At 39.4% G+C, this 19,808-nt stretch overlaps 1 protein-coding gene across 1 annotated transcript in view; it reads left to right on the forward strand.

Annotated features, from left to right (window-relative positions):
- LONRF1 (LON peptidase N-terminal domain and ring finger 1) overlaps positions 1-3,789 on the forward strand; it is a 37,700-nt gene extending 33,911 nt beyond the window's left edge. Inside the window, exons 11-12 of the mRNA XM_019466785.2 lie at positions 26-178; positions 2,469-3,789. Coding sequence (XP_019322330.1) covers positions 26-178; positions 2,469-2,627 — 312 coding nt within the window. The 3' untranslated portion in view covers positions 2,628-3,789. The remainder of the gene's footprint in view (positions 1-25; positions 179-2,468) is intronic.
- Positions 3,790-19,808: the final 16,019 nt, after the last annotated feature.

Raw genomic sequence — 19,808 nt, forward strand, 5'->3', positions numbered from 1 at the left:
GCAAGTCTTACTGTTTTGTTTCTAGGTTGAGAATGACGAGGAGATCGAGAATCTCAGACAGCTTCATGACTTGGTATACTCACAAGCCTGCAGCTGGTTTCAGAATTTAAGAGACAGATTTCGAAGCCAAATTCTTCAGCACTTTGGCTCAATGCCCGGGAGGGAGGAAAACCTTCAGGTATGATGGCTTTGATGTTGTTTCCAAAAGTCTCACTTTTTTTTTAGCAAGGGGTTTTTAAGTTTTTTTGTTTTCCTTTTTGCACAGCCTTTCCGTTGTCCCCACTGTCTTTACAGTGATGACCGTATTTCCAGAGCAGTGCTGTCCGCTGCTATCTGTAGGGGATGGACAGAGCTGGCAGCTGAGGGGTCCGTAGCTGTGACTGCACAGAAGGAGAAAGCCCTTCACTGAGGATTTGCTCAAAGGCGGGATAAGGAAATTAACAATGGGACATTACAGTAAATTATTGGGAGATCTTTTTTTCACCTCTCCTTTTCTCTCCAGCTTTTTCCCTTGTGTCTCTTCATGTTTAATGCTTCACTCCTCATGAAATTATTGTTCTGATGGTCTTGTTCAAGTGCTTAGGGGTGACACTTAACTTTCTGTGCAAGCAGATCGGTGTGGTAGGCTCTGTAAGATGCACAGAAAGACGACTCTGGAAAATCTGATAGACTGATCAAAGCGCTAACTTTTAGACAAGCATTTTGAATTGAATAAAATGGTTATGGTCAGAAGGTAGATTACATAATGGTACGGAGATGGAGAGAAAACAGCCCACTGTGATGGACACTGCCTCTCATTCTGGTTTTCAAAGGTTGGCCTCAGTCTGTCTGAATCCCAATTGAGTCCTTCACCTGAACTTGAAATTATAACATCAGATCATCTCTAAACTGAGCACTCATTCGGTGTCATACATATTGTCAGTTGCTCATGTGTGTTTTATTCTGGCTTCCTAAATCTGATTACACTTGATAGAAATAGCCTTTGCTAAGCATAAAATTGAGTAAGTACATCTTAAATGTAAAAACTTTCACCACTCTTGCCTTTTATGATTCAGCCCTCTACCACTGCTTTGTTGGTAGTATTGTGAGTCAGGACTTGGTCAGTGAAACAAAAGCAGCCACTCTTGCATAATCCAGGCACGGAGGGTGTGCTGTGGGATGGAGGGCTGACGCAGCTGTCTGCAGAGCTGGAGGAGTGAAGATGAGGGTCATCACGGAAGGAGGATGGGGTACCTGACACAGGGGAGCACTGTGCTTTTCAAGAACTTGCAGGGAAACTTTTGTATTTCTTAGGAGTACGAGGGAGGTACCCACCAGTATCTCAGTCTGGAGCAGTGTAGCAGGTGGTTAAGAATTCTCTGGAAGGCTCCTGCAAATCTGCTGACACTTGGCAACAGTCTCCAGCGAACAATGGCTTCTTCTCTTCCAGCTTCCACATTTCACGGGATTATGCCTCTCCTAGGCCAAGTCTAACCCAGAACCATGTGAGGGAGAGGATTCTGGGAAATGTTTTTGACCTCTCTGAAATGCAAGAAGGATGGCATAGTGATGCTGAGTGGACAACAGATAGTACACAACTACAGAAATCTAGTGTGGTTCTAGAGGGAGCTTACTGAGATCAGGAGCTCCTTCTGTCATTCTGAAACTTCAGGTTTCAGGTTCAATAAAAAGCAATTCGGTGTGCAACAGAGATGGCTTAAAAATTCTTTTGTATAAATTCCAAGTTCTTTCAATGGCCACTAGTCAGCCTTTGCAACATCAGAAGGACTTCTTTGCTGGAAATGTTTATTTTTCAAACAAAACTAGAGGCTGAGACCTTTTCTTATGTCTTGCCTAGGATCTTATGTCTTGCCATGGTTCCTTGGAGACATTTTTAAATATTAATTAACTTAATGCTTTAAATATGTGTTTTCAGAAAGTAGTTCTGAATTAGGGCAGTTTTGCCCCCCTGGCATATTTGGCAGTGTCTTGTTCTTTGACAGTTGGGAGATGCATCATTTCCTATGCTTTTAGCAAGTCTTTTCTAACTTTTTTTCCCTTGCTGCTTCAATTTATTTGTGGCTCTATCAGTGTTTCACTCCTCATGAAATTGAAGATATTTTGCACTGTCACAACTGGGAGGTGCCATTGGCATCTTATTGGATAGAGGTCAGAGATACTGCTCAACATGCTTCAGGAGCACAGGACAGTTCCCGCATCGAAGAATTATCCAGCCCCAAATGTGAGCAGCCTGAAGTCGAGAAACCCAGCATTCAGGCAGTGCAGGGGACAGAGTGTTAGTCATGGAAGTCAGGTCTGGATTTCAGTCTTGGACAATTCACAGTTCTGGTCTTTAGTTTCCCCATTTTATAGGGACATAATAGCCTTCCTTCCATGATCGCTAAGAGTTTGAGATAGGATCGGATATATGAGCACTGTTTTTGTTACATCGATGTGTATTAATACTGTAAACTGTTGTTTATTTTTAGGCGACCCCTAATGGGCCCGCGTGGTGTTGGTGGCTTCTTGCAGTTCTTCCCGTAGATCCCCGATACCAGCTATCGGTTTTGTCAATGAAGTCTTTGAAAGAACGGTTGACAAAGATACAGCATATACTGACCTATTTTTCTAGAGACCAATCTAAGTAACTAACTGCTTGGATCTTCCTTTAAAGTTACCCTAATCTGGCTGCGTTGACAGCCAGATTGTCTGCTGCCTTTTGCACATCCAGTGCTGGTTTGAGAAATGTAACGAAACTTTTTTTTCCTTCAACCTCCTGAATCATGTGGTTCTGCAAATGATTACCTTCAACTAGGACTTAGACCACTAAGAACTTGCACAGAAAAACACGCACTGAATGTGTGTTAAACCTCTACATTGTGATGAAGTTGCACTATGTACCATATTCTAAAACGAAATGAGAACTGTGTGTATGTGGGGTGTGTGTGTGTGCGCGCGCGTGTGTGCATTTTCTCTGGCTTTAAAATTTTAAAAGAAAAAAAAAAAGCCATAGAGAGCAGAACTTGCTGAGGGTTTTTACTGCCCAAGTTTACAACAATAGCGATACAAGTTTTTGCAAGTTGAATTTGCCTCAGATTTATCTGTCCTAATGCTTATATTTGCACAAGTATGTAAACTATGGTATTGAGTATCACTCTTTGTTGGAAATACTGCTCTTGCTGAACTGTCTTGACCATTGACTATGACACAGTTTCTTATTTATGTAAATACTTGCATCCTAGTGGCCAACAGGCTTTGGATGCAGAACCTAGAGCCAGTTTTCAGGAACAATTGCAAACCTGCCATGGTACTGTGCATCTATTCATAAAACACTTAAAACTGTGAAAATATGGTTTACATTTAATTGTACATAAAGGTAAATGGAGAACTCAATTCAGTACCAGTTAGTTTGTGCATTTTAGGGGGCTTTTCACATCAACTGCCCATCAATATAATTTATAGTTTGACATGATGTGTTTAAAAAAATATATATTACATAGTATAAACCCATTAAGGATCTGGGGGAAGAGAAGAAGCTTAATGTAGAAGTAAGCTTTTAAAGTATGTTTTATTTTTTAATTCTAGTCTTGGTGCAGATGTTAGTTATGCCTTATTCATATCACAATTAGATCACCATGCTGTGACATGGTTTATATTCATGCTGCCCTAGATACTTTTGTAATTATTTGTTGCAAACTTGTGACTGTCCCGATTAACTTTCTTTTATGTAAGTACTTTGTAAAAGTTTCTTAAACTTTTGCTTTTGCTTATTTAATTTTGAATAAAAGCTAAATTCATAATAATTTTTTTCTTAAATTTTAGGTCAGTATGAAAGATGAGTTTTGCTTACTGTTTACTTTTTTTTCTTGGCAGTATCTTAAGGAGACTTCAGGCCCTAGAACAATCCTTTAAAGTACTATTGTTCAACATTTAGAAAAAAGCCATGTCCCTTTAGGATAAAGATGACATTTTTCATGTTACCCTTATTTGACACCATTAAACAGAACTGACCATTTCAGGCCCCATTTTCCCAGCTAGGATTTTCCAGATATAAAGAAATCCTTTTTTAATAGTGAATATTTTTATAAAAATATATTAAGAAATGACTACCTGGAAGACCACCCTTTGCCCCCACAATTACACTATTGAAAAATCTCCAGAAAACGTGGTCTCAAGAGTGGGCCATTCCCCCCAAAGTTACCTTACCCATAGTCCTGCTGAAGTGTTCAACATTCTTATAACCAACTATTAAATGCCTGTTAAGTAGTGTTTGGGTAGTAGCATACATGCAAAGTTTACCTATAGTTCTCAAAGCATGTATGAGAAGCAAGTAGGATTTACCTGGTGCCCAATCTACATCTGTCGTATGTGCGTGCACCCACAAATGGGCATTAAATGATCTCTCTCTGTAGAGAGGATACATACACTACTAATGGCAATTCATGACTTTTATCATTTGACCCTAATTTTGTGATGAATGTTCTGTTATTCTGTGTATAGACTTCCTGTTAGAGGTCCAGTTCTGATGCCTTCACTCAGCTAGAACTCCGAACTCCACAGCTTCCTTGTACTTTGCTCGTGGCACTTACAGGAGATAAATGAATCATGCATGAGCCAACCCTCTTGTGAATATTATGACTGGTGTCTAGCACTTTAGACAGATTTAATAGGCTGACCACTGAACAGAACCGAAATAAATGCCAATTAAGAAGGGAGACTGGATAAAGATAGTTAGACTGAGAAATAACCTTTGCCTTCTCTTCCTCCCCCAAATCCAACAAAAATGACAGTGAAGTGAATGAAGTCTAATGACATTGTGAAGACAAAAACCCACCCATTGACAAATGCTTATGAGGAATTCTCTGAGATCTGTGTCAAATCCTGTTCCCACAAGACTGAGGAGACCACAGCTTTGCGGAAGTGGAGGAATATACCCCACGCTAGGGGAAGGCCTTGGAAAACCCCAGAGGATTTCTTGGGGAGACTATACCTGACCTAGGTGGATCATCTGGCTTCTTCCCTATTTCGGCCAAGCAGTAGATAGAAACAGCAATTGTTCTCAGACCAAATCACAGAATGTGGACATTGGGCCAGAGAAGACCCTGAACCAATAGCTACAGATGCCCAATAGGATGGAGAACCCTCAAAGGACCACAAACTACTGACCTACCTCATGCGGCAGTGTGTTCCAGTGTTCTCCCACAATCAACAGAGGCAGACTACCTGTGATTAAAACAGCAACCCCAAAAGAATGAACAGGGATCCCAAATGACAAAGAGAAGTAGACAACCAAGTCCTAGAAATCTGAGGAGAAACAAAACAAGACAAACTCAGTATCCTTAGAATTGAGGATGTGCAATCCCAAAAAAGATCTAGAGATCTAAAAAATGTCCCAGTCTCTGGTACCACAAGCAGTCAATACAAGTTTGTCAGATTGGTGAATGACTCATAAGAATAAGTAGATGAAATAAGTAGAAGAATGAATGCCAAGAATGAGTTAATAAGGTAGAAGGTTGAATTACGGCCCTTTCCAGAACACAGAGACCAGTTAAGCCAAAGTATGAGAAAAACTGAGACATGGAAGGTATATTCAAAATTTTGACATCTATCTAATAAAAGTTTCTTTTTTTTTAATTTTTTTTTTAACGTTTATTCATTTTTGAGACAGAGACAGAGCATGAATGGGGGAAGGTCAGAGAGAGAGGGAGACACAGAATCTGAAACAGGCTCCAGGCTCTGAGCTGTCAGCACAGAGCCCGACACGGGGCTCGAACTCACGGACCGCGAGACCATGACCTGAGCCGAAGTCAGACACCCAACCGACTGAGCCATCCAGGCGCCCCTCTAATAGAAGTTTCTTAAGGAAAGTGGAAAAGAATATCATTGTCTCCAACCTGAAGACAATAACCTACTTGCTTTCCCAGGGACCAAATTCATCCATTTAAAGGGAAACAAGGCAAACTTAGGGGACAAACACAGGTAGAGGACAAACAACAGTAATAACTCAGCTGTCTGGCATTGATCTACAATACAAGGAATGGCCCAATGATACGAGTTTGATATGATTTTTCTTCATAAACCAATGTTTAAATGCCAGCATTTTAAAAATGTTAACATTTCTTATAGATAAAACATTTATAATTCAGCTTAATAAATGAGCTCTTTTGCCGACCTGCCTCCAAATAGCTTTTGGCTGTTCACCAAAATTAAATATATCCTTAAAGATTTGGGGAGGGGGGGGTGTGTGTCACAATTTAGGGTACGGAAAAGAATATAGGCTTACTTTCAAAATGTAAGAGTTAAGCCACGGGGTGGGGAAAAAACTGAAGCAGGCAGTCTCCTTGTACAGAAGAGAAAACGGGAAAGACTGATTTGTCAAAGGATTTACACTGCTAATGTGTGGTGAAACTGCCATGTCAAGTTACAGAAAACAGATCTAAGAAGGTCACTGTGTAAAGAAGAGAAGAGTCTGGAAATGAGTCACTTGACTTTCTGACATAGCAGACTTTACAAGTGGCAGTGGGTGCATTTTACACCTCTGGAATTAGAACTAGTTTGTTAGCACCTCCCCGAGATCTTGAGATGGCCAAACCAGGTTTAGCCATGTGCTTTGTGGCTAACAAATGGCTAACAATCATTTTAGTAAGTTATGTTGCAATGTATGTATCAAGGATTATTAAAATGGTCATATTCTTTGAACGAATCTTATGTTAGAGTAAGTAACTTCATAATTCAAGAAAACAGAATCCACATGAATGAGGATATTCTTTTAATGCCTCTAGAACAGCAAAAACTCAAAAACCGGTGCCTACGACTGGCAACAAATGGACTGTGTGAAAATGTACAATTCAACAAAAGTATAAATTATACCACCATTACCATGTATATTAAGAAGTAGAAGATATTATGTAAAAATGAAATCAGTAAGATCAGCAGGTAATATATTTTTCTTTGGAAATCCTTGATGTCCTTCTTGTAGGGATGGCCAGCCATCTAGTTCAACCCACAACTACATTACTCTTGGGTTTTACTATTTGAGATTGTGACCACGTGAACCTTTATGAACATCATGATTATACTAATCAACTTTTGTTTCAAGTACACGAAAGTTTGAAGGCCTGAAACTAGAAACAGTAATAGTAAAGAATGATTATATAGGCATGCACCTTTTAAAAAAAACTCAGGGTACTTGGCATTGTTCTTTCACTGTTCAGTATTAGGAAATACAAAGAGAAGTAAATGTGGAAAACTATTTTAGTAGTAAAACTGTTAAGCCATGGTAGCCAGAGGACTTCCAGGGAAGATGGTGGAGTAGGAGGATGTTAAAGTCACTTTGTCCCATGAATATACCTAGACAACACCCAATCAGGGCAAATAATCCAGAAAATGACCCAAAGGCTGGCAGAACAAACTCCAAAGCTCAACATGAAGATGCCACATTGGAAGCAGTAGTAAGGGCAGAGACCAGGTCGGGAAACAAGCTGACCTGTGAGACTGTCCACAGGAGGGAGGGCCACTGCAAGCACAGGAAAGGGAGCAGCACAGACCCCATACCAAGCACCCTAGGCATGGGGGACCCACACTGGGAGGAGGAATCCCCCTAACACTGGTCTTTGAAAACCAGAGGGGCCTAACATGACAAGTTCATATGATCAGTGAGGTGACACCTGGAAAGTCAAAAATCAGTGGGCTCTACTCTGGGAGGGCAGGAGTACAACAGGAAACTGAGTCCCCACCCTTAAAGAGACAGCACAGCACATATCCACACAGAGATACAACCTAGAAGCAGCAGTTTGAAAGAAGACTGGTATATACAGGAAGAAGGTTGATTTACTCATCTCAGAACACGCACTCTAGGGGCAGGGATCTTTAAGAGACTTCTCCAAGAACAAAAGAGCTGGAGGGTACCCTTTCCTTCCCCTGCCCCCCAGCCTAGACAGACACCTGCCGAAACCTGTGCAGCTCTAACACTCTCTGCCTAGTTTGCTCACAGTGAAACCAGCCCCCATGTTCTCCTACAGACCCACCTCCTCTAACCCACCCTCAGCAGATCACCCAAAATGGTGCCACAAGCCTGGCAATGTGCAAATGGCCCAACAGGACCAAAACCACTCCAAAGTGACTGGAGTCACATGGAGAGAGGAAAATAACCACACATCAGTTTGACATTGGTCAAATGGGTTGGGGGCAGACATCTGGTTTGACTGCAGGCCCCACCCACCTAAAGCCTCTGGGTACAACACAGGGAGAGCGCTCTGCAGTTTAGTGCTGCCACAGCTCTGGCAAACATCTGTTCTGACTCAAATTAAGCCCAGGGCAGCCCAATACTGGCACATGAACAACACAGGCACCAAACCCTGCCCACAACAGACAAAGCCATTGCAGACGACTAAAGTCAAATGCAGCTCAGGCACAACAGTAGGGCACATGCAACACACACAGACACCCAAGAAGCACCAACTTCTAGCAAACGGGACACGGCACTGCAGGCCACCGTTTGCAAGAGCCTGGCACATAGCAGACTTTCTTAAAACGCAGAGACACACAGACAAAATGAGTAGACAGAAGAAGATGTCCCGAAATAAAGAACAGGACAAAATCACAAGACCTGAAATGGAGATAATATGACTGATAGAGAATTTAAACTAATAGTCATAAAGATAACTCACTGAACTTGAGGAAAGAGTGGAAGACCTCAGTGAGACCCTCAACAAAGAGAGAAAACATAAAAAAGAACCAATCAGAGATGAATAACTCAATAATTGAAATTAAAAATACACTAGACAAAAAAAATATACTAGAGGAAGCAGAACAGATCAGCGACCTGGAGAATCAAGTAATGGGGAGCAATCAAACTGAACAGGAGAAGAAAAAATTTTTAATTAAAAAAAAATGACAGGGGTGTCTGGGTGGCTCAGTCAGTTGAGTGTTCAACTCTTGATTTTGGCTCAGGTCATGATCCCAGGGTCATGGAATTAAGCCCCATGTCAGGTTTCATGGAGCCTAAGTCTCACTCTCTCTCCCTTTGCCCCTCTCCCCCACTCACACACACACACTATAAAAATAATAAAATAAAATAAAAAATGAAAGAAGATTCTCTTTCTCCCTCTTCCTCTGCCCCTCCCCTGCTAGGGTGTCTAGGGTGTGTGAGTGCTCTCTCAGAAAACAAACAAAAAGAATAGAATAGAATAAGGGAACTCAGTGACTCATCAAGCCTAAAAGCATTCCCATTGTAGGGATCCCAGAAGGAGAAGACAGAGTAAAAAGGGGGCAGAAAATTTATTTGAAAAAATAGTAGCTGAAAACTTCCCTAATCTGGGGAAGGAAATAGATTTATGGATCCAGAAAGCACAGAAAGCCCCCAATAAAATCAAAGAGGTCACACCAAGACACATAGTAATTAAAATGGCAAAAACTTGTGATAAAGACAGAATTGTAAAAGAATTTTAAAAGAAAACTATTACAAAGAAGGGAAACCCCATAAAGTTATCAGTGGCTTTTTCAGTAGAAACTACAAGCCAGAAGGGAGTGGTATATTCAAAGTACTAAAAGAGAAAAACCTGCAACAAAGAATAGTCCATCCAGCAGGGCTATCATTCAGAATAGAAAGAGAGATAAATAGTTTCCCAGGGGAGGAGTGAAAAAGCCACAGAAAAACTTAAAGGAATTCATCACCACTAAACCAGCCTTACAAAAAAATATTAAAAAGGCACTCTTTGAGTATAAAGGAAAATCAATAACCAAGAATAAGGAAAGTAGGAAACATGAAAACAATAAAAAGTATATTGATAAAAATCAAAGATTTCACATAATAAAGGATGTGAGGTATGTCTCTGTATATAAAATGGAGGGGTGGGAGGAAAGGAGTAAAGGTTTAGTGCTTCTAGAATGCGTTCAAACTTAAATGACCATTAACATAGACTGCTATATGCACGAGATGTTGTATAGAAACCTAATGATAACCATTAAAAAAGAAAATGGTAATAGGCATGCAAGAAAATTAAGAAAAGGAACAGAAGCATATCACTAAAGAAAGCCAACAAACTATGAAAGAAAAAAAAGAGAATAAAGGGACAGAGAAGAAAATAATCATAAAACAAGGAACAAAATGGCAACAAGAGACCTATCAATAATTGCCTTGAATGTAAATGGACTAAATGTTCCATCACAAGACACATGGTGATGGAATGGATAAAAAAGCAAAACTAATCTATATGCTGCCTACAAGAAACTCCTTTCAGACCTAAAGACACGTGCACATTGAAAGTGAAGGGTTGGAATAGCAGTTATCATGCAAACGGCAGTGAAAAGAAAGCCAAGGTAGCAATATTTATATGGGTCAAAATCTACCTTAACACAAAGACCATAACAAGAAACAAAGAAGAACACTACATAATCATGAAGGGAACAATCCAAGAAGACAGAACTATTATAAATATTTGTGCACTCAAAATGGGAGCATCTAAATACATAAAGCACCTATTAACAAAGTAATTGATAGTAATAAAATAATAGTAAAGCACTTTAATGCCCCACCTACATCAATGGATAGATCCTCCAAACAGAAAAACGAGGTAACAGTGACTTCAAATGATACATTGGACCAGACATATCTAATAGATATATTCAGTACATTCCAGCCTCAAAGAGGGGAATACACATTCTTTTCAAGTGCACATGGGACATTCTCCACAAAACAAATATAAACAAATTCAGCAAGATTGAAGACATACCATGCATCTTTCCCCGACCACGATGATATAAGCAACTAGAACTAAACCACAAGAAAAACTTGAGTGAACACAACTACATGTAGGTTCAATACCATGCTACTCAACAATACATGGGTCAACCAAGAAATCAAAGAGTATTTCAAAAAATACTTGGAGACAAATGAAAACGAAAACACAATGGTCCAAAATTTGGGGGATGCAGCAAAAGTTATTCTAAGAGGGAAGTTGATAGTGATACAGGCCTGACTCAAAAGCAAGAAACATCTCAATCAACCTAACCTTACACCTAAAGGAACTAGAAGAAGGATAACAAAACCCAAAGGCAGCAGAAGGAAGGAAATAATAAAGATTAGAGCAGAAATAAGTGAAATAGAAACTAAAAAAAAACAAAAAACCAATAGATCAAATTAATGAAGCCAGGAGCTGATTCATTAAAAGATAAACAGAATAGACACTTCTCTAAAGAAGACATCCGGATGGCCAACAGGCACATGAAAAGATGCTCAACGTCACTCCTTATCAGGGAAATACAAATCAAAACCACACTCAGATATCACCTCATGCCAGTCAGAGTGGCCAAAATGAACAAATCAGGAGACTATAGATGCTGGAGAGGATGTGGAGAAACGGGAACCCTCTTGCACTGTTGGTGGGAATGCAAATTGGTGCAGCCGCTCTGGAAAGCAGTGTGGAGGTTCCTCAGAAAATTAAAAATAGACCTACCCTATGACCCAGCAATAGCACTGCTAGGAATTTACCCAAGGGATACAGGAGTACTGATGCATAGGGGCACTTGTACCCCAATGTTTATAGCAGCACTCTCAACAATAGCCAAATTATGGAAAGAGCCAAAATGTCCATCAACTGATGAATGGATAAAGAAATTGTGGTTTATATACACAATGGAGTACTACATGGCAATGAGAAAGAATGAAATATGGCCCTTTGTAGCAACGTGGATGGAACTGGAGAGTGTGATGCTAAGTGAAATAAGCCATACAGAGAAAGATAGATACCATATGGTTTCACTCTTATGTGGATCCTGAGAAACTTAACAGAAACCCATGGGGGAGGGGAAGGAAAAAAAAAAAAATAAAGAGGTTAGAGTGGGAGAGAGCCAAAGCATAAGAGACTCTTAAAAACTGAGAACAAACTGAGGGTTGATGGGGGGTGGGGGATGGGTATTGAGGAGGGCACCTTTTGGGATGAGCACTGGGTGTTGTATGGAAACCAATTTGACAATAAATTTCATATATTGAAAAAAAAATAAAGACATAAAAAAAAAAGAAATTCAGTCAGAGAAAGACAGATACCATATGACTTCACTCATATGTGGAATTTAAGAAACAAAACAAATCAGCAAAGGGAAAAAGGAGAGAGAGGGGGAGAAATCAAGAAACAGATTCTTAATTATAGAGAACTGATGGTTACCAGAGGGGAGGTGGTTGGGGGTATGGGCTAAATAGATGATGGGAATTAAGGAGTGCACTTGTCATGATGAGCACTGAGTGATGTATGGAATTGTTGAATCACTATATTGTACACCTGAAACTAATATAACACTGTATGTTAACTAACTAGAATTAAAATAAAAAGTTAAAAAAAAAGATAAACAAAATTGATAAGAGAAAGGATTTGAAATAAATCAAAGAGAAATAAGTACCAACACCACAGAAGGACAAAGAATTATAAGAGAATATTATGAAAAATTATGTAACAAAATGGGCAATCTTGAAGAAATGGATAAATTCCTATAAACCTATAACCTCCCAAAACTGAAGCAGGAACAAATAGGAAACATGAGCAGACCAATTACTGGCAATTAAATTAAATTAAAAAAACAAAGAAAAGTTCAGGACCACAAGGCTTCACAGGCAAATTCTGCCAGATATTTAATGAAGAGTTCATCCCTATTATATTCAAACTATTCCAAAAAACAAAAAAAAAAAACAAAAAAAAAAAATAGAAGACAGAAAGCTTTCAAATTCATTTGAAGATGTCACAATTGTCCTCATACCAAAAGCAAATGAAGATACTACAAAAAAAGGAAAACTACAGGCCAATATCTCTGTTGAACATGGATGTCAAAATCTTCAGAAAAGTATTAGTAAACCAAATCCAACAATACATTTAAAAAAATCATTCACCATGACCAATGGGATTTATTCCCGGGATGTATGTGTGGTTTAATATTCACAAATCAACATGATGCATCATATCAATAGGGAAAGGATTAAAAACATATGATCATTTTAACAGACACAGAAGAAGCATTTGACAGAATATAACATTCACTCATGATACCTCAGCATAATAAAGGCCATATATGAAAAACCCACAGCTTAACATCATACTCAGCAGTAAAAACCTGAGAGCTTTTCCCCTAAGATTGGAAACAAGAATGTCCACTCTCACCACTTTTATTCAAAACAATACTGGAAGTCCTAGGCACGGCAATCAGGAAAGGGAATAAAAGGTATCTAAATTGGTAACGAAGAAGTAATACTTTCACTATTTGCAGAGGACATGATACTATATATGGAATACCTTAAAGATTCCACCAAAACCCGGGGCGCCTGGGTGGCTCCGTCGGTTGAGCGTCCGACTTCAGCTCAGGTCACGATCTCACGGTTCGTGAGTGCGAGCCCCGCGTCAGGCTCTGGGCTGATGGCTCAGAGCCTGGAGCCTGCTTCCGATTCTGTGTCTCCCTCTCTCTCTGCCCCTCCCCCATTCATGCTCTGTCTCTGTCTCAAAAATAAACATTAAAAAAAAAAATTAAAAAAAAAAAAGATTCCACCAAAACCCTACTAGAACTGATAAATGAATTCAGTAAGATTGCAGGTTACATAACATATAGCAATCTATACACTATACACTAATAATGTATTAATCCAATAATGTAAATAATCTATTTCTATACACTAATAATGAAGCAGCAGAAACAGAAATTAAGAAAACACTCCCAACTGCAAAAAGAATAAAATATCTAATAAACTTCACCAAGAGGTGAAAGACCTATACTGTGAAAACTGTAAAACGCGGATGAAAGAAATTAAAGAGGACACAAATGGGAAGATATTTCATGTTCATGGATTAGAAAAACAAATATTGTTAAAATGTCCATACTACCAAAAGCAATCTATAGATTTAATGCAATCCTTATCAAAATACCAGCAGCATTTTTCAAAGAATAATCCTAAAATTTGTATGGAACCAGAAAAAAAAAAAAAAAAAACCCTTGAGTAGCCAAAACAGTCTTGAAATAGAAAAACACAACTGAAGGTATCACAATCCCAGATTTCAAGTTATACTACAAGTCTGTGGTAATCAAAACAGTATGATACTGGTGCAAAAACAGACACATAGATCAGAATTGAAAGCATGGAAATAGGCACATGCTTTATGGTCAATGAATCCACGACAAAGGAGTCAGGCATATCCAATGGGGAAAAGACAGTCTCTTAGATAAATGTTGGGAAAATTTGACACCTACATGCGATAGAATGTAACTAGACCACTTTCTTACACCACACACAAAAATAAACTCCAAATGGGTTAAAGAGCTAAATGTGAAACTGAAACCACAACAATGCTACAAGACATCACAGGTAGTAGTATCTCTGATTGGTCATAGCAACATTTTTCTAAATATGTCTCCTGAGGCAAGGGAAAGAGAAGCAAAATGAAACTATTGGGAATACATCAAAATAAAAAGCCTTTGCACAGCAAAGAAAACAATCAACAAAACTGAAAAACAACCTCCTGAATGGGAGAAGATATTTGCAAATAACATATCCAATAAGGGGTTAGTATCCAAAACATATAAAGAATGTACACAACTCGACACTCACACACACCAAAAGAAGATATGAACAGCCATTTCTCCAAATAAGACATTCAGATAGCCAACAGACTCATGAAAAGATGTTTACCATCACTTATTATCAGGGAAATGCAAATCAAAACTATGATGAGACATCACCTCACACCTGTCAGAATGGCTAAAATACACGGTTGGGTAAGATGTGAAGAAAAAAGAAACCCCCATGTACTGTTGATGGGAATACAAACTGGTGTCGTCACTATGGAAAACAGTATGGAGATTCCCCAAAAAGAAAAAACAGGATTGTCATATGATGCAGTAATTCCACTACTGGGTATTTATCCAAAGGATAAAAAACACTAATTTGAAAAGATAGGTGCACTCTTTTGTTTATTGCTGTATTTACAATAGCTAAAATATGGAAGCAACCCTATTGTCTTTTGATTGATAAATGGATAAAAAGCTGTGTATTGTATTGTATATACGTATGTATGTACACAGACACACATACACACACACACACACACAGACACACACACAAAATGGAGTATTGCTCAGCCATGAAGAAGAATGAAATCTGAGCATTTGCAAAAATGTTATACTCTCTGGATGGGTGGAACTAGGGAGTATCATGCTAAGTGAAATAAGTCAGTCAGAGAAAGGCAAAATACCTTATGATTTCACTCCTATGTGGAATTTAAGAAACAAAAGGTGAAAATAGAGACAGAGAAATCAAGAAGCAAATTGATGGTTACCAGAGGAGAAGTGGGTAGAGGGGTGGGCCTCTGGGTATTATATGTAAGTGATGAATCACTAAATTCTACTCCTGAAACCATGGTTATACTATATGTTAACTAAGTTGGATTTAAGTAAAAAAAAAAAAAAAAAAACAAAACAAAACTATTTCAAAGAGATAGCTCAATTTTTAACTTCCAGCTTCAAGGGATTTGGGTCTAGCATGTCTATATGTATATAGACATGCATATATACATATACACACACCTGTGTTTTGTTGCAAAAAATATATATCATGATTAATGAAAGACTTTCAATTATAAAATGTTATATAACCATAACATTCTTAGAGGGTTAGTGGAATGGAAATATAAGCTAAAGGACAAAAGGATTAAAGAAATTGTATATGTAAAAGAAAAATGGTTATCAGTAAAAATCATATATTTACTCCATTAGATACATTTAAAAATAATCTTAGGGAGCCTGGGTGGCTCAGTGGGTGAAGCGTCCGACTTCAGCTCAGGTCATGATCTCACAGCTCGTGAGTTCAAGTCCCACGTCAGCACAGAGCCTGGAGCCTCCTTTGGATTCTGTCTCTCTCTCTCTCTCTCTCTCTCTCTCTCTCTCTCTCTGCCCCTCCCCCACTTAGGCTTTCCCCTCCCCCCCAAAAAATAAATAAAAACATTAAAAAAATTAAAGTCTTAAACTATTTTATTTTAAAATATTGTTATAATAAGCTGAAAATTGCACTTTGTCATTATTCAAATTTATGATAATGTATACTTCAAGTTAAAATATGTGAAGAGGAACATCGTTTTTCAAATTTTTTTTAGGGACTTCATGAGCAAAAATGTTTCAGGACTACTTGTGTAGATCACCTCCTTTCATGAACTATTCTGATAGTCTCTCCATCATTTACCTCCTTCATCGCTTCAAGGAAAATATTTCTAAAATTCCGATCCCCTAGCTTTAAAACCTTTGATGGTCCCTTTTGGAGGAAGGAGAAACCTAATTAGCCTCTTTCACTCTGGCTTCAGCCTGTGAAGCCTCTGCTTCCCAGCCTCTTATTGAATTTGTGTCACATCTGTCCTAAAACAGAGTCTCAAAGAACTCTCCACTAATACCCCTGTACATTGGTTCCTGGCCTTAGAAGCCACATTCCTTTATACTATATACTGAAATTCTACTTATCTTCCGAGGCTAAACTAAAAAAAAGCACCTTCCTGTCAAATGCCCAACCTCTCAAGCAGCATGAATTGTCTTTCTGCTTTGCCCCATGTTACTTGCTGCCTGTTCGGATTAGAACATCCATCAGGCATTGTACTTTTTACATGTTTTGTATTGTTTACTCGGATTTCATGCAGGATATTCTTATCCCTTCATGTAGTTTCAACTAGCAGAGATCCAAATGAAAACAAAATGAAAATAGAACAATGCTATGTAACATTTAAATCAGGAAAATCTTGTATGCTTTTGTGCCCCATACTTAAAATAGCTTCTGTATTCTTTTAAATGCCTTTATTGCTGAATACTCAGTGAATAATTACCAAACTTTGATCCACTTGATTTCTTTATAAACCAATGCCACTGAAATTAGTCAAGATACTCCAAGGAAGCAACAATAGATCAGATACTTCCAAAAGGCAAAGAAAGGAGGATGAGAGGGAGGGAAGAAGGGAGGGAAGGAAAAAGGTGTGTGTATGTGGGGTTATGGAATGAACTTTACGGTCACCAACAACCGGTCACCAACAACTTGTGTCTGTGGTAAAGAAACAATGATGCGCCAGCACACAGAATAAATCATTGTTGGACAGTAGAACATGCTAGAACATGTCTAAGCAAGGACAAAAGGAAACAAAATGGCAAGGTGAAAGGTTTTAAGAACTCCTTATGCAATACGGGGAGTGGAAGAAAAACATACCTTTAGTTCCAAGAATATTTCCACATCAGTGGAATTAGAACAGACCTGTGGTTTACCTCTTGTACTCAAATGCTCAACTCCTAGACTCCGCAGGAAGTGGCAAGTGAAATAGTTGCAATAGTTACTATTAGAGCAAGCGCGCGAGCGCTACTCAAAGTATCACACCACACTGATTTCTGTTCTTTTGTTAAATGATCTAGATTTTTACCTGGAGCCTCCAACTTAAAAAATCATTCAAGTCTAATAGTTTGTTAAGGCTAGGACTCAAACTTGAACACTGTAAGTGCAGTTTTCTTAGGTACATGGTGGACTCTTAATGTGTAGATTCAGACCTTTTATAAAAAGTTCTCCTGAATATAATTAAAAAATAATTTGCTGGTTTTCTTCATTGACTGCTCTTTCCCTATCTTCTATCTCTCTTACTCTCTCCTTTCCTTCTTACCTCTTTGTTTCCAATTCTCTAGGCTGTTTTCATTACCCTCTTCAAAGTCAGTTAAGACCCTCACTTACATCTTTTCTTATTTGATCACCATGTAACTAAGTCTTCATTTCTAAGGTAATTTTCTTTTACTTTTTATCATAATTCAGGTTAACTCAAAATTTTAATATCTTGATTTGAAATGTTCTCTCATCTTTTCAAATACTACTTTAACGATACAAAATTCACTCTTGAGTATTGTGTTACAGTTTGTTTCATAGGTTTCTTAAAAATCAGCTTTATTCCTGGCTACGACAAAGATACAAGAAAACTATAGAACAACATTCCTTATGCATAGAGATGCCTTTGTTTTGCAGAACTGAACCAATCCTAAAATTAATGGAAACGCTAAGTCATACAAAAAAAGTTAAAGGACTCACACTTCCTGATTTCAAGCTTTACTACAAAGCTGTAATAAGTAAGGTGGTGCACTTAGCTATGGCAGCCTCAGGACAATACAACCTTCATTTCAGATTGACAAGGATTATGATGCAAATGCCATGAGAGAGCCGGGCTGCAACTGGTTGAAAATTTCCCTTCTCAGATTATAACTCAGTCTAGTAACTGGAGGTAGAGAATTTGTACATAGAGATAAAAATGCCAAACATGAGTAAAGGAAGGGACCTAGAGACAAATTAGCAGACCAGACTCACAGACTCACAATAAGCATCCCTTTGGATCCAGAAACCTCTATTTATAAATCCACTCAGACTAGCAGGTATATGTGAGACACATGGACAGGAAAATCCACCCTTCCATCCTAAGTCAAATTATCTGGATGGTTCTAGCACCTTGTATATATACTACTTAATAAATGTGTACCGAATGACCATATATCTGGATATACATGAACAAATGATTTCATGTTACCATCAACTTGATGTGATTTTCAAATTAAGATGGGGAAGATGGCAGAGGAGGAGGATTCTAGGCTCACCTCATCACTTGGATACACCTAGATAATAGTCAGTGTAAATGATTACCCAAGGATTGGCATAACAGATCCTCCAAAGCAAAATGTAGAGAAGAGGCCACATCGAGCAGGGTGGAAGGGCAGGGACGTGGTCAGGAGCCAAACTGACCTGCAGGAAGGTCCCTGTGAGGAAAGGGTGCTACAGGCACACAGAAGAGAGAGGCACAGACTCAACACCGGGCATCCCAGGCACAGGGGATCCACACTGAGAAGACAAATCCCTGATAACATTTGGCGTTGAAAACCAAAGGGGGCTAAACTTCATGAGTTCTTACAATCAGTGGGGCTTACCGCCTGGAACTTTAAAAACCAGCAGGCTTGGTTCTGGAGAGCCAGGAGGGCAATAGGAAACTGAGTCCCTGCCATTAAAGACACAGCACAACAAACAGATTCTCTGAGATACAGCATCGAAGCAGCAATTTGAAAGATGCCTGGAGTATATGGAGAGATTTATTTACTCATCTCATAGTGTGTGCTGGAAGGGCAGGGAACTTTGGAAGACTTCTCTAAGAACAAAAGAGCTGGTGGGCACCCTTTCCCTCACCTGCCCCCTGGCCTACATACAGGGATACCCGTGGGAACGAGCGCAGTTCCAATACTCTCCACCTAGCTTGCTAATGGCATGCCTCACCCCAAGTTCTCCTGCGGACTCACCCCCTCCAACACACCTTCCAGAGGAGTACATCCAAACTGGCACCACCGGCGTGGCCTTGTGCAAGCAGCTGTGACAGGGGCCAGCACCACCCCAAAGTGGCTTGGGCCCCAGGGAGAGGGGAAAGACAACCACACACACCAGTTCAACTACTGTCCCAGCAGTGGGCTGGGAGTGGTCAAATGGTGTGACTACGGGCCCCACCCACCAGCAAAAGCTTCTCCAGGGACAACACAGGGAAAGACCTGTAGTTGGGTACTATTGCATCTGTGGCAAACACGTGATATGACTCAACTCAAGCCCAAAGCAGCCCAGACTGGCCAAACCAAACAGGCACCTGAGCCTGCCCACAGCAGGCAAAGAGAGCCATTGCAGATGACTGAAGCTCGGCCACAACAGTATGGCATAAGCAACACACACAGGAGACACCCCTGAAGTGCCAGGTTATGGTGGACAGGGGACACTGCACTGCCGGGCACCACAGGATCTTTTCTTCATACGGCCACTATTTTTA

Source organism: Panthera pardus, unplaced genomic scaffold, assembly GCF_024362965.1.
Source record: "Panthera pardus isolate Hobbes unplaced genomic scaffold, ASM2436296v1 HiC_scaffold_13, whole genome shotgun sequence".
Classification (NCBI taxonomy): Eukaryota; Metazoa; Chordata; class Mammalia; order Carnivora; family Felidae; genus Panthera; species Panthera pardus.